At 43.7% G+C, this 14,765-nt stretch overlaps 1 protein-coding gene across 10 annotated transcripts in view; it reads right to left on the bottom strand.

Annotated features, from left to right (window-relative positions):
- The window catches only part of LOC100486737 (NACHT, LRR and PYD domains-containing protein 4), a 138,926-nt gene that overhangs the window by 73,111 nt on the left and 51,050 nt on the right, over positions 1-14,765 (bottom strand). For 2 of the 10 annotated variants that reach the window (XM_031891959.1, XM_031891960.1), the window contains exon 8: positions 8,043-8,213. The exons of 7 other annotated variants lie outside the window; for them this stretch is intronic. In XM_031891959.1, the coding sequence (XP_031747819.1) occupies positions 8,043-8,213 (171 nt within the window). Of the gene's footprint in view, positions 1-3,053; positions 3,892-6,804; positions 6,964-8,042; positions 8,214-14,765 lie in introns of those variants that run through there. One more of the 10 variants, XM_031891961.1, reaches the window with a different exon arrangement.

Genomic DNA, 14,765 nt, shown 5'->3' with positions numbered 1-14,765 from the left:
GCTCATAGCCTGTACAGAGCGATACCATAAAACTATGGCACATAGGGATTCCCCTGTACTAAGCACAATTCAACAGGAACAGCCCCCTAAGTTTGCTCATAGCCTGTACAGAGAGATACCATAAAACTATGGCACATAGGGATTCCCCTGTACTAAGCACAATTCAGCAGGAACAGCCCCCTAAGTTTGCTCATAGCCTGTACAGAGAGATACCATAAAACTATGGCACATAGGGATTCCCCTGTACTAAGCACAATTCAGCAGGAACAGCCCCTTAAGTTTGCTCATAGCCTGTACAGAGAGATACCATAAAATTGCCTGGGTTGCGGCTAGCCTATCCTACCGATTACATTTGGCTCCCCATTCTCACACCTGATTTATACCTGATTTATACAGTAGTAGTAGATCTGGGTTCAATAGTGACCTATTAAAGAATCTCACCAAACTGGAATATATATATCAGGAAATATTGTCCGTTTACATCCTTTCCCTTGAGCCGCCATTTTGTGATGGGCTGTGTGCTCCCTCAGAGATCAGCTGACATGAAATGATGCAGCTCTAACTGTAACAGGAAGTAGTGTGGGAGCAAAAGGCAGAACTCTGCCCATTCATTGGCTGATGGGGCCTAGCATGTATGTGTGCCTTGGCTTGTTTGTGTGCACTGTGAATCCTATGATCCCAGGGGGCAGCCCTTAATTCTTAAAATGGCAACAGTAGATATGCCTGCTTTGTATTTTAGTCCGCCATGTACTCTCACCAACAATATTGTGCAAAGCAAAGTACTGAGAGCATTCCCAATCTGTTAGGGTTAAAGCTGATACCCCACAGAGCAGTTCAGTCGCCCATGATAGATCTCTGCTATCACGGGCGACTAACTGCTCTGAAATGCCTTTCCAACAATATTAGTGGCTGGTGGAAAGCCCTTCACATGCTTCATTTTCCGAAGTCGCGCAAAGTTGTTGGGAAAACTTAGAGCGACTTCAGAATACGGACGCGATGCAAAGGGCTTTCCACTAGCGACTCCTATTGTTGGAGGTGGAAAGGCATTTTAGAAAGTGAGGGAATACAGGGTTATGGGAGCTCATAGTACAAGGTGATACAGGGACTGGTCCCATTGCCATCTTGGGGTCAGGGACTAACTATGGAATCTTATAGCAGCCCCTCTGGCATTTGCCAGAATCCGCAGATTGCCTGGCACTGTTGTGTATCCTTGCATTTCCTTCTCCTTTAAAGGACATGTAAACCCCCCACAAAAATATTTAATCACCGAACAGCCTCTTTGAAATCATTGAATCACCTGCTGTGTAGCCCCGGGGGCAGCCATTCCTGCACTGGTACAGCTGGAGTGTTTGCTACAGAAACCCTACTATAGTTTATATAAATACCCCGCTGTGTAGCCCCGGGGGCAGCCATTCCTGCACTGGTACAGCTGGGGTGTTTGCTACAGAAACCCTACTATAGTTTATATAAATACCCCGCTGTGTAGCCCCGGGGGCAGCCATTCCTGCACTGGTACAGCTGGGGTGTTTGCTACAGAAACCCTACTATAGTTTATATAAATACCCCGCTGTGTAGCCCCGGGGGCAGCCGTTCCTGCACTGGTACAGCTGGGGTGTTTGCTACAGAAACCCTACTATAGTTTATATAAATACCCCGCTGTGTAGCCCCGGGGGCAGCTGTTCCTGCACTGGTACAGCTGGGGTGTTTGCTACAGAAACCCTACTATAGTTTATATAAATACCCCGCTGTGTAGCCCCGGGGGAAGCCATTCCTGCACCGGTACAGCTGGGGTGTTTGCTACAGAAACCCTACTACAGTTTACAGGGTCGGACTGGGCCGCCGGGACACCGGGAAAAATCCCGGTGGGCCTCGGCCCTAGTGGGCCCCAGCGGCCCAGTCCGACCTTTGCCGGCGCTCCCCGCTACTGACTGTTCCTCCCCGACGCGTTCAATTTATACGCGCTCGGGGAGGACGTCAGGCGGGGGCCCTTCGGGGGGGTTAGGGGGGCCCCTGGGGGGTTAGGGGACGCGGCTGGGGCACCTGCAGGGCCCCTGGGGCGGGAGCCCCGGTGGGCCCTGCACCCCCCAGTCCGACCCTGACAGTTTATATAAGCCCAGACCCAAGTACAGCAGTTCGATCCCCACCAAAGAAACACTGGTCGTAACGTGTTGGGTTCTTGTAAATAACACATTTTTCAAATACAATTTTGGAGTGCCCTGCTTTTCTCCTATTTTGTATATAACTTGGGGATCTTCCAGGGGACCCCTGCAGTGAGCACCCACCCTGTTGACTATTAGATCAATGGTGTGCATCGCCAAATACTTAATCTTCATTGGAAATGAAATAAAGTCACTTTGGTACCCTATTTCTGTCATTTGTTGGTCTGCAGAATAATGTTGCCCATTACTGGCTGAAGATCAGACCAGCTGTACTTACCTGATCTCCTTCAGGCTGGGGTGTATCAGTATAAATTCCTTTATATGGGGGTAACCAGCGTCGTCAAAGAAATTGCTGCTAATGTTGAGGTGCGTGAGGTTGGGGTTGTTAGTCAGATGAAGCAGTAATGCAGCATATTCTGGGGTCAACTTGGAATCCTGGAGCCTGTGAGAGATAGAGTTTTACATGAAAGACACTTCATGACAGACAGATGGCATCAACCTTTTGTATGTATATGCCCACCTACGGGTGGGTGATATCAGACTAAACAATATCGGGTCAAATGATCAAATTAAAACAGTGGGCATAGACTCTGGGGACTGCATCAACGGGCCAATGCTGTCCCTTATCCAACATAAATTCAAATCTGCCCAATCAAGATCTGCCCGATTTAAGGCCAGATGTCAGTCGGGGAGGACCGTCGTTGGCCACCTTAAAGCCTACAAAACACAATGTCAAAAATACCTCAATCCAGACCCGGATTGGCAATCTGTGGAATTTGGCAAAGGCCAGAGGGGCTGCTGTAAGGTGCCACAGACACTATTTATTGGGCTGGTGGGGGCTGTTTGGGCCTCTGTGTACTTGAAATGCCTGGGTGTATTTTTAATCTCAGTCCAGGCCTGCACACCCCCCACTACTACTGCTGTTTCCCACCTTAAAACTTCCCTTACTGGAATGCCATCCCTGAAATTCCCCAGAGAGAATCCTTCCTCAGTCTCTTCAATAATAAACTCACAGATTCACTCTTGGAGCGCTGGCATACCCTCTCACTCACAAGGGGCATTTACAGGACCTACCCATCTAAACCCACACACACACCAGTCTTTCTTCTGCTTTAATTTATAGTTACCTGATGCCACAAATGATTATCTGTATGACTACAGCTGCTGAACAGTAGCGCTGAGCCTTGCTGGAAGTGTCTGGAGGATAGATGTAGCAGAACTATAATTTTAGTCAACGTGACAGTTTAAATAATAGAAACAAATTGCCATTGGTTTTTAACAATGAATTTAAGATTTATTACAATAAAGATACAGTATTGGATGAGCTCGCACTCAACCCAGCTGTGTTGGAGACAGGGTAGGATGGACATATAGCCTCCTTTACAGCTATGACACCTCAGGGATTCTGGATCCCCTCCATTGGAAGCTTTACAATGATAAGTATAGCCCATTCCCATCCCATTCCAGCGTTATTACCTGCACTAAGGTAGCTGTTACCTTGGGAATACCCTATGACGGTGATGGTGTTTATTTTCTCTCACTATTATAAAATATGTATTATTCCTAGTTTAGGGGAGCTCTACAATGATTTTTCTGCAAGGTCAGGGGTCTAGTTGCACCACCGCTCCTTCTTGTTCCTGCCCATCATAAGTTAATGGTCATTTCCGGCCTGCGTCTCTGCAGCTGCAGCAGGTTCCTTTCTATTTCTTCAGAAAAATCGTTCATCCCCACCCTGGAACAGCAAAGAGCCAAACATGAAAAATATCATAACAGCAGATCAGTAACATGCATTTTCCATGTGCTAATTACATTATATAAACCGTTTATATAGTACTGCAGAAATAGTCACTTTATTGGGACAATTCCACATATCAGTAAAGGTGCTGTCACCCAAAAACAGCCAATTACCCATGTTTTGCTAATCGCAGAAACCTCAGATGGACACATTGGGAAGGTGAATCTGAGTGGAATTGCCCCTTTTCTACCCGATGGGGAATGGGCACAGACTGTACTACACACATGTAAATCCCGTAGGATAGGGGGCACATGGGGGGGCATGCCTACGCAGTGTCAGATATTAATATTTTGACAAAAAATGGACTTTATTGCCTAAAATCCCTTTCCCCTCCTCCCTCAGGGGAGTAACAATAAAGGAAGCAGGCCCTGTGACTGCTGGGGGGCCCTCATAGACACCCCCATCCTGGGAACACATTCATATGAGTTGGCCAAACCCATGTTACAACTGATCTTGCCCCATTATGCACAGACCAAGCCCCATTACATCTGAACTACTCCCAAACCACACGCCTTGCTCCCCCCCACAGGGGTATAAATACAGGGGACTCCTGAAGAATGCCAGGTCTGGGCCCAGGACTCAGGGAAAAGATTGATTAATAAGCACTGACAGTATATGTTTATAAAAAAAAGGAGTTATTCCCACAGTTTAGTCCCTAAAATGACTTTTCTATGTGGCCCAGTAACTTCTAGTTATTTTGCCGTCAATGATGTTAGTGTTTGCCTGGTTTATTCCATGACAGGTGCCTTTTAACTGGGAGATTCAAACTGCACAAAATGGAGCAGATTTTCTGTCACAAGAGAGCTCAGATTCCTGGGCAGAGTGCAATGCATTGTGGGATATATTGTTTCCTTTTCCCTCAGGAGAGTCACTTGGCCTGGTTGCCATTAGTAACGGTGATGCCATTGCCTGCCCTGTCCCTCATACCCTGCTGCTGCTGTTTCTACCTGATACAATTTGAAAATATAAGTTTGCTGAGAGGAAAAAAATGAACTTTTATGTGGTGGAACAAGCCTTTTAGGCCAGACAGTCTTACTGCTGGTTCAGCAACACCCGGTAGTGAGAAACCAGGTTAATCCGGAATACACTAGTGCTCCCACCCCCTGAGGTGATTTACTCCATGACAAGAGGGAATGAACATCTTTAAGGACATGTAAATCCCCCATAAAAAGCTTTATTAGTGACCGGCCTCTTTGAAATATGGAAATACCTGCCACTCTGGGTGTTAGAAGTTATCAGTAAGGCTGTAGCACCCCCTTAATCACTTGGGGTTCCTTCTCCTCCTCTAACTCACTTGCCCCCCTCCCTTGGGAACTGACTTTGGTTGTTGGCTACTGAGCAGTAGTTTCTGGCACACCGAGCTACACACAGCGGGCATAGCACCCCTACACTTGAGGGTCTTAATCCCTTACTAAGTGCCTTACTAAGTGCTGCCCTGGCTGGGGCAATATAAACACAGCTCTATATTAGTAATTAAGTTGGGTATTCCTATTACCAGGCTGTTGGAGATTAGACTATTATGTCTCTATTCTATTCCACACGTTCTTCCCTTACTCGGCTCTGGGTTCTGTACCTATCCATGGCTTTCAGCTACTATTGGGTTCTAGGTTCATATGGTTACTATTCATTATGTTATGAGATCAGCATATTCCTGCCCCAGCTTATGCTATGGTAAGATAAGAAAGGTGTACTGTATTTCTCTCCAGTGAGTTTGGTACACTATTCCTGTCATTTTTATTTTCTATCATTATCTTAAAGGGATTCCGTCATGATTTTTATGGGGTACATTTTATTTCTACATTACACTGTTTACATAGCAAATAATTCCCTCTGCCATTTAACATTTTATTCTTGAACCAACAAATGTATTTGTAACTGTAATATTGGTGTGTAGGCGCCATCTCAGTGCATTGTGCCTGTATACTGACTGTGTCTATCATACCCACTCTCCTTATTCTCTTCTGTGCTGTCTAGTTTGTATATTGCCTGTCAGCTCTCAACACTCACCTATAAAGTTATATGTGCCACCTACCTTACAGGCAGGGGCGGGCCGACGTGACCGGGCACCCTAGGCAACCCGGTCGGCTACCTCGCCCCTGCACCGCTACATATGAAGCGTGGCGCGACATATGAAGCGCCGTGACACGAACTGTACTAGGGGTAGGCAGGAGAGGCTGCTGCCTGGCGCCCCCCAATCGTTGCGCCCTAGGAAGCTGCCTCTTCTGCCTACCCCTAGTTCCGGCCCTGCTTACAGGGATACTGCCATGATATTTATGGGGTACTTTTTATTTCTAAATGACACTGTTACACAGAAAATAATTCCCACATTTTATTCTTGAACCAACAAATGTATTTGTAGCTGTAATATTGGTGTGTAGGTACCATCTCAGTGCATTGTGCCTGAGTCTGAGCTTTCAGCCAGCGCTACACATTAGAACTGCTTTCAGCTAACCTATTGTTTCTCCTACTCCCATGCAACTGGAGGAGTCCCAAGCCGGACTTGGATTTCTTACTATTGAGTGCTATTCTGATACCTACTGGGAGCTTCTATCTTGCTCCCTTCCCATTGTTCTGCTGTTTGGCTGCTAGGGGTGAGGGGGGAATATCACTCCAACTTGCAGCGCAGCAGTAAAGTGTGACTGAAGTTTATCAGAGCACAGGTCACATGGATGTGGCACCCTGGGAAAGAATATGGCTAGCCCCATGGGAAATTTCAAAATTTAATATAAAAAAATCTGTCAAATTACAATGCAGGATTCTGCTGGAGAAGCTCTATTAACTGATGGGTTTTGAAAACAAACTTGTTTTCCTATGACAGTATTGCTTTAACATTGGCCCAACTGTACTTACTTGATCTCCCTCAGGATGGGGTGCTCCAGTATCAGTTTCTGTATATGGGGGTAACCAGCGTTGCCAAAGAAATTGCTGCTGATATTGAGGGACACGAGGTTGGGGTTGTTAGTCAGGGAGAGGAACGTGTATTCTGGGGTCAGCTTGGCCTCCTGGAGTCTGTGAGAGACAGAGATTTGAATGAAGGCTGCTCTAACGTAAAACACAGGTCATCAACCCTTTACGTATGGACAAACCCCTCATCCACATTTCCTTGAGATTTCTATGGCACAAATGCAAGGACTATGTATCTATGTGTGGGTACCAGGAAGGGCTATGCTACTGAAATAAAAGACTATACTTAGCCTATATAGGCTTTACATCTAAAATCCTTGTCTTACATATATAATATGTTATCATGGGATAATGCAGCCACTTTCCATTACCCATGGATCTGCCTTCAATAAAAAAAACCACGGTCAGAAGTGGAGGGTTTTATAAGCAATAAGCAAAATAAATGAAATCGTAAATAAATCTGAACCCATAACTTTGCTTTATGCTTTATTCTCTTTACAGACAACAAAGATAACTTTTAAAGGGGTGTTTCACCTTTAAGTTTTCTTTCTGCATGTTATACAATGGCCAGTTCTAAGCAACCTTCATTTGGTCTTCATTATTTATTTTTTATAGCTTTTTAATTATTTGCCTTCCTCTTTAGACTCTTTCCAGCCTTCTAATGGGGGTCACTGACCCCGGCAGCCAAAATACTATAGCTCTGTGAGGCTACAGTTTAATTGTTTTATTGTTACTTTTTATAACTTATCTTTGTATTCAGGTCCTCTCCTATTAATATTTCAATCTCTCATTCAAACCACTTATTGGTTGCTAAGGTAATCTGGACCCTAGCAACAAGATAGCCACTGAAACTCCAAACTGGAGAGCTGCAGAACAAAAAGTAAAATAACTAAAAAACTAGTTTGTCTCAGAATATTGCTCTCTACACCATACTAAAAGTTAAAAGCAGCCCAGAGCCCACTGAGCATGTGCAATGTCATTGATAAGCCTAACAAAATCCAAGATGGTGGAGCCTATGCACAATGTTGAAGGCCTTGAACCTTTAGGTTGGTTCAATAAGTTCAGTACATTACAGTATATATATATATATATAGTATATTCCATTTATTTTTAGGGTTTAGGTCTCCATTCTTGTCATATTAAGACAAGTGTAACATTATTCTCTTGTCTTGTATTATACTCACGCCAAACGCTCTATCCTGCACGTTGGGGCAGAAAAAATCTCCAACAACTGATAGAAATCCTTCCCGGCCAGATTGTTTTTGGACAGATCCAAGTCCCTCAGGGATGTGTTTTCACTGACTGCCAAAGCCATTGGGAGGCAGCTTAACTCCGTCAGGCCGTTGTTCCTCAGGCTGTAGGGTGAGAGGGGAGAATGAGAGATGGCCACATCTACAGTAAATGCACATTGCACGGCATTACACAGCTCTACAGCATTTATCTTCCAAAGACTCATTTTATAGATATCGCAGCTTTTTTGCTTAGGGTGAAGACACACAGAGCTACTTACGTTTTCACGGCTACTAATCTCCGGAAAATACCCTGCCATAGACAATGCTGAGAATTGCCTCTGCTAAAACACACATAGAGACAGTTATCAGCATTGCTCAGCATTGTCTATTTTCGTAGCTGTGACAAGTAGCTGCTACTAGTAGCTCTGTGTGTCTTCACCCTTACTGTAGCAGATTGTATAATCTCTCCTCACTTCTGTTTTGCTCATGCAAAAACAGGGAGATGCTTCATGATTAAGGCCTCAGCCATGGCCATGCTGGATTCCACAAGCCAACACAATCCCTATCTAAATATACTTTATCTTGCAAAGCAAATTAAAAATGGAGCTACTTAAAACACACATAGAGACAATTATAAGTGAATGATCAGCATTGTCTATTTGTGAAGCCTTCACAAGTAGCTGCTACTAGCAGCTCTGTGTGTCACAGCCCTTAAGGTGGCCATATACTATAAGATCCACTCGTTGGGCGAGGTCGCTAAATTAGAGGATCTTTCCCCTGATACGGAGTAACCCGATTGTTTGGCCCTTGAGCCCCACAGCCTTCCCTTTTGGTATTGAATTGAACATCGGGAGGGGCAAAAATATCCCATGGATTGAGTTTTTCTCAATTAGCTCTCATTCTGAGACGTACCTGCACCTTTGGATCCGGCACTGCGGGTGAGTTAATATGGAATAAATGCGCGGCACGTCCTCGTCCCTCAGATTATTGTTGGTGAGTCTGTTGAGAATAATGGACATTTATATTCTTTGGAAAAAAATGGAATCCAGTTCTGTACTTTTATATATATTCAGAATGAACCAGTGCCACACATGATCCAATTAGCTCTAAGTTACCCTGCCATACCATGCCCTAATTAATTCATTTGCCATACAGATTTGATAAGAATGTTTCCTTTAAAACCTTCTGAAAACGCTTGACACTAGGGAGAAAAGGACATTTTAAAAGCTTCACCCCAGTGGCACATGTCTGTTCTGGCAGCATGGCTCTACCTTAGAACTTCCATTACTCTACTTTCGGAGCATCTACTCCTATTTCTTTACTATTGGAGCATCAGGTATAGTTCATAGAGAACCCTTTAGGAGAGGGTCCCATCCCCCTTTGAGCAATGAAGGGTGGGTTGAGTGCATTCTGTTAAAAGTACTGTGAGCAGCACCTAAAGTTTGACCTATATACAGTGTTTGCATTGGTATATTATATAGTGTATATATTATATATCCTTATAAATGGTTCTTAATGGTGCTTAGTGATGTCATCAGTTTTAATTGGAGCTTAGTGATGTAATTTCTGTCACATGACTCACTGAAACGTTATAATAAATAAAGTGCCCCCTGTTGTAAAATATAAGTATATTAGAAGTCACCTCAGGGTTCCATGACCTGTATAAAAGCACTCAGCCTTGTACTTTTTATATATATACAATTTGGATCTCAACACCTTAAGTCTACTAAAAAATCAATAAAACATTAATTAAACCCAATAGGATTGTTTTGCATCCAATAAGGATTATTTATATCTTAGTTGGGATCAATTCCATGGTACCGTTTTATTTCTACATGGAAAAAGGAAATCAGTTTTACAATTCTGAATTATTTGATTATAATGGAGTCTATGGGAGACGGGCTTTCCGTAATTCGGAGCTTTCTGGATAATGGGTTTCCGGATAAGGGGTCCGATACCTGTATATCCAAAAAAGACCAGCAACACCAAGTTATATTCCAAAAACAATCAATTGTGTATTAAAAACGCATGAACAGCCAACGTTACGTTTCATTCTCACTGCCTTGAGAAAGGTCCTGATGGGGACCGAAACGTAACGTTGGTTGTTCATGCGTTTTTAACACACAATTGATTGTGTATTAAGCCACCCTGGGTTCGCTATATAAATATATATATATATATATATATATATATAGTCATAAAACTCCTCGGTGACTTATAATATCCCTATATGTTACAATAGGGGGTACTTTATTCACTATATAATATACAGGAGCCACAAATACCCTTTATATGGCCATGGAACTCCTCTGTGCCTTATAATATCCCTATATGTTACAACAGGGGGTACTTTATTCACTATATAATATACAGGAGCCACAAATAACCTTTATATGGCCATGGAACCCCTCTGTGACTTATAATATCCCTATATGTTACAATAGGGGGTACTTTATTCACTATATAATATACAAGAGCCACAAATAACCTTTATATGGCCATGGAACCCCTCTGTGACTTATAATATCCCTATATGTTACAATAGGGGGTACTTTATTCACTATATAATATACAGGAGCCACAAATAACCTTTATATGGCCATGGAACTCCTCTGTGACTTATAATATCCCTATATTTTACAATAGGGGGTACTTTATTCACTGAAGTTTTAACCTTAGAAAACAAAAGCAAGTTGCAGGTTAAAATTAGTCTCTGTGAAAAATGTATAATGAAGCATTAGAATTCTCAGTGAATCAGATGAAAGTTAGTGTAGGACTGGCCAGACTGGGGATGACTGTGACGTAGTTGCCCAGCTTGTATATATTGCAATGTATGGATAAACAATCCCAATTTTGTATGAAATGCAATATTGTCCTAAATATATTGATATTGAGTACAGAGGATCTTTGGGGGAATCAAGGTTACATTGACCCAGCACGTCCAGTGGCTACCTGCCATCAGCATATTCATATACTCTCCCCTGCCTGCCCCCTCTGGTAAAGTCAGATATGGCGGAGTAAGGTGCAGGTATTTATATCATGATGACTTACCGGGCCGGGTGGGCCGTGTTGGGAGAGGACATCACTAATCCCCACACTATCTAGAGACACTATGTAATGTGTGAGCACAGTAACCAGTAGACATATGTGTTTTTGTACATAAATTAGCAATAATATGTTCTTTTTTTCTGGCCCTGTACCCATTTTATTATAGACAGAAAAATGGTATGGTATCTTAATGGTCCTAGATAGAAATGCAGCCTTATATTCTACCTGAGATCCCTAACAGTGTGTAGAGCAGCTGATATTCTCTCCAGTCCTTCAGTCTGAATAAAACAGGTACCAAGGTCTAGAAGTTCTGTTTCCCTACAGGATTCCAGAATGAAAGCCAACACTGTGCAGTCCAGAGGCACCAGGTAAAATTCAGAAAACTGAAATTGCTTGTTTGATCCAATGGATGAGGACACAAGTGCTTTATTCCGGGACTCAGCGAGGCAGGCAAATACATTGAGAACTTTCCTGTTGTCAGGATTCTGTAGAGTGATGATAGATTTCTGGAGAAAGCTGATTACATGTTTGGCGGCTGGAGCGGATAAATCCCCTACATACGGCTTCAACAGGGATCTGGTGGAACTGTCAGAGAGTCCTGATATGAAACGAAGGAATATTTCTCCACGGCCGTCTTCTGTTGATTTTGCCTCCTCAAGAGCCTTCTGCAGCCCCTCAGGGGAATAGTCAAGGTAGTGACCCAAGGCAGCCATGAACTCCTGTATGGTTAGATGCAAGAAGGAATAGGACACGTGGGGAGGCTGCCCACTCTCAATAACAAAGCTTGTAGCTAAATGTGAGGAAGTATCCACATTAAATGTTTCCAAATCATCTTTTGTAAATGAAAGAATCTGATTGCTTACCCCATACTCTGCCATCCGGCCAATGGATATCAGGAAATTCTTATCAATAGACCCTGCCTGGCAGTGATTGGCAAGGATGTTACTAATAAAACTGGCATAAAGCTGTGTGACCGTTTTGGGAAGAAATTCCACAGCCTGCGCTGAGTTTGCCCTTTGGGCCCTGAAGCACATGGATAAGACGGTACAGATGATCCAGCAGTAGGATGGGATGTAGCAGAATGTGTACAGCATCCCGTTCTCCCTCACATAATGGAAAGCCTTCTCCGCCATTGTATAATCTCTAAAAAAATGCAGAAAATACTTTTCCCTTTCTTTGGGGAAAAAGCCCATTATTTCAAGTATTCTGTGAAAAACAGAAGTTTTGACTGTTGCTAGTCTGGTTGGGCGACTGCTTATTAGAACAGAACAGCCGGGAAGGAGAGACTGTCTCACCAAACTAGACACAATCACATTTAGTGTCCCTATGGAATGTGGGTTGGTGCACAACTTACTTGACTTAAAGTCTGTTGAGCTTTTATTTTTATCTAAACCATCAAAAACAAAAAGCAATTTTTCTGGGTTCCTAAAGATTCTGTCAAGCTGACTGTGTAGATAGGGATATTCATTAATAATCATCTGTGCCAGGCTCAGCTCCTCCTTATTATTGAGATCCCGGAATTTGAAGAAGAAGACAAAGGCAAATCTCTGGTAGAGGTTCCCATTGGCCCAGTCATAGACAAACTTCTGCATTAATGTGGTTTTCCCCACCCCTGGCACTCCGCTCACCAGCACTGCCTGTGGCACACATCTCTTTCTGTGGCACCAGCGGAACAGCCGGTTAGGGCTAATCCTCTCCAGGTTACTCTGAGCTCTCTGTAAGTAATGTTCATGGATTCCCCCTGTTACAATCAGCTCATGCTGAGGACGAGACCGGAAGTGCTGGCTGGAGACAACGATGAGGTCTAAATAGCGCTCAGTGATACTGAAACTCTGACTCTCAGTGGTTAATCCTGGGGCTTTGTGTTCCACCAGGTTCTGAGTTTTCTCCAGAAGATCCTCTCTGTGCCGTAACCGGCAGGCTGGGGAAATACAAAGTTCAAATGAAATGTTTAGAAGAGGAACAGCTAAAGGGATTTTGATTCGCATTTGCCATTTATTATACACTTTCTCTTTCCTCACTCATTTCAAACTAATATCATTATTCCCATAGTTATCTGTTTGCCCTCAACTTATCCTACTCCAAATTGCTTTGTTCTGTTCCATACTATTTACTCTAACATTCTAGCACTGGATTTTTTAAAGAATAGGCAAAACATTTACATCTAAATGATTTATATGTGGAGTAAGTATTTTGGCAGCAATTTGAATTCACACGGAGATCTACTCTTACGGAATCTGAGGGCTTTGTATGAAACCGATAACATGTTTTGGCCTATGGAGAGGGGGGTGGTACAAGGCCCTTATGGAAGCAAAAGATCAATCAGACTAGAACAACATTTGTCCAACCAGATAGCGTTCACTTCTTTAAGCTAAAAGACCACAGTTCATCGTTCAGCAAGTTATATTCCCTCATATCAGTTCCATAATGAGGAGGAACTTTCCCTGACATGGATGCTGTCCTTCTTCAGCCCATACTTAAAGGGATACTGTCTTGATATTTATGAGGTACTTTTTATCTCTAAATGACACTGTTAAACAGCAAACCATTCCCTCTGCCATTAACAAATGTATTTGTAGCTGTAATATTGGTGTGTAGGCGCCATCTCAGTGCCTTGTGCCTGAGTCTGAGCTTTCAGCCAGCGCTACCCATTAGAACTGCTTTCAGCTAACCTATTGTTTCTCCTACTCCCATGTAACTGGAGGAGTCCCAAGCCGGACTTGGATTTCTTACTATTGAGTGCTATTCTGATACCTACTGGGAGCTGCTATCTTGCTCCCTTCCCATTGTTCTGCTGATCGGCTGCTGGGGGTGAGGGGGGTATCACTCCAACTTGCAGCGCAGAAGTAAAGTGTGCCTGAGTCTGAGCTTTCAGCCAGCACTACACATTAGAACTGCTTTCAGCTAACCTATTGTTTCTCCTACTCCCATGTAACTGGAGGAGTCCCAAGCCGGACTTGGATTTCTTACTATTGAGTGCTATTCTGATACCTACTGGGAGCTGCTATCTTGCTCCCTTCCCATTGTTCTGCTGATCGGCTGCTGGGGGTGAGGGGGGTATCACTCCAACTTGCAGCGCAGAAGTAAAGTGTGCCTGAGTCTGAGCTTTCAGCCAGCACTACACATTAGAACTGCTTTCAGCTAACCTATTGTTTCTCCTACTCCCATGTAACTGGAGGAGTCCCAAGCCGGACTTGGATTTCTTACTATTGAGTGCTATTCTGATACCTACTGGGAGCTGCTATCTTGCTCCCTTCCCATTGTTCTGCTGATTGGCTGCTGGGGGTGAGGGGGGGGAAAATCACTCCAACTTGCAGCGCAGCAGTAAAGTGTGCCTGAGTCTGAGCTTTAAGAAGGAGCCAGCGCTACACATTAGAACTGCTTTCAGCTAACCTATTGTTTCTCCTACTCCCATGTAACTGGAGGAGTCCCAAGCCGGACTTGGATTTCTTACTATTGAGTGCTATTCTGATACCTACTGGGAGCTGCTATCTTGCTCCCTTCCCATTGTTCTGCTGATCGGCTGCTGGGGGTGAGGGGGGGGAAAATCACTCCAACTTGCAGCGCAGCAGTAAAGTGTGCCTGAGTCTGAGCTTTCAGAAGGAGCCAGCGCTACACATTAGAACT

This window comes from Xenopus tropicalis, chromosome 8 (assembly GCF_000004195.4).
Source record: "Xenopus tropicalis strain Nigerian chromosome 8, UCB_Xtro_10.0, whole genome shotgun sequence".
NCBI lineage: Eukaryota > Metazoa > Chordata > Amphibia > Anura > Pipidae > Xenopus > Xenopus tropicalis.
The sequence above is the reverse complement of the archived record's forward strand: the minus strand, read 5'-3'. Positions and strand labels throughout refer to the sequence as shown.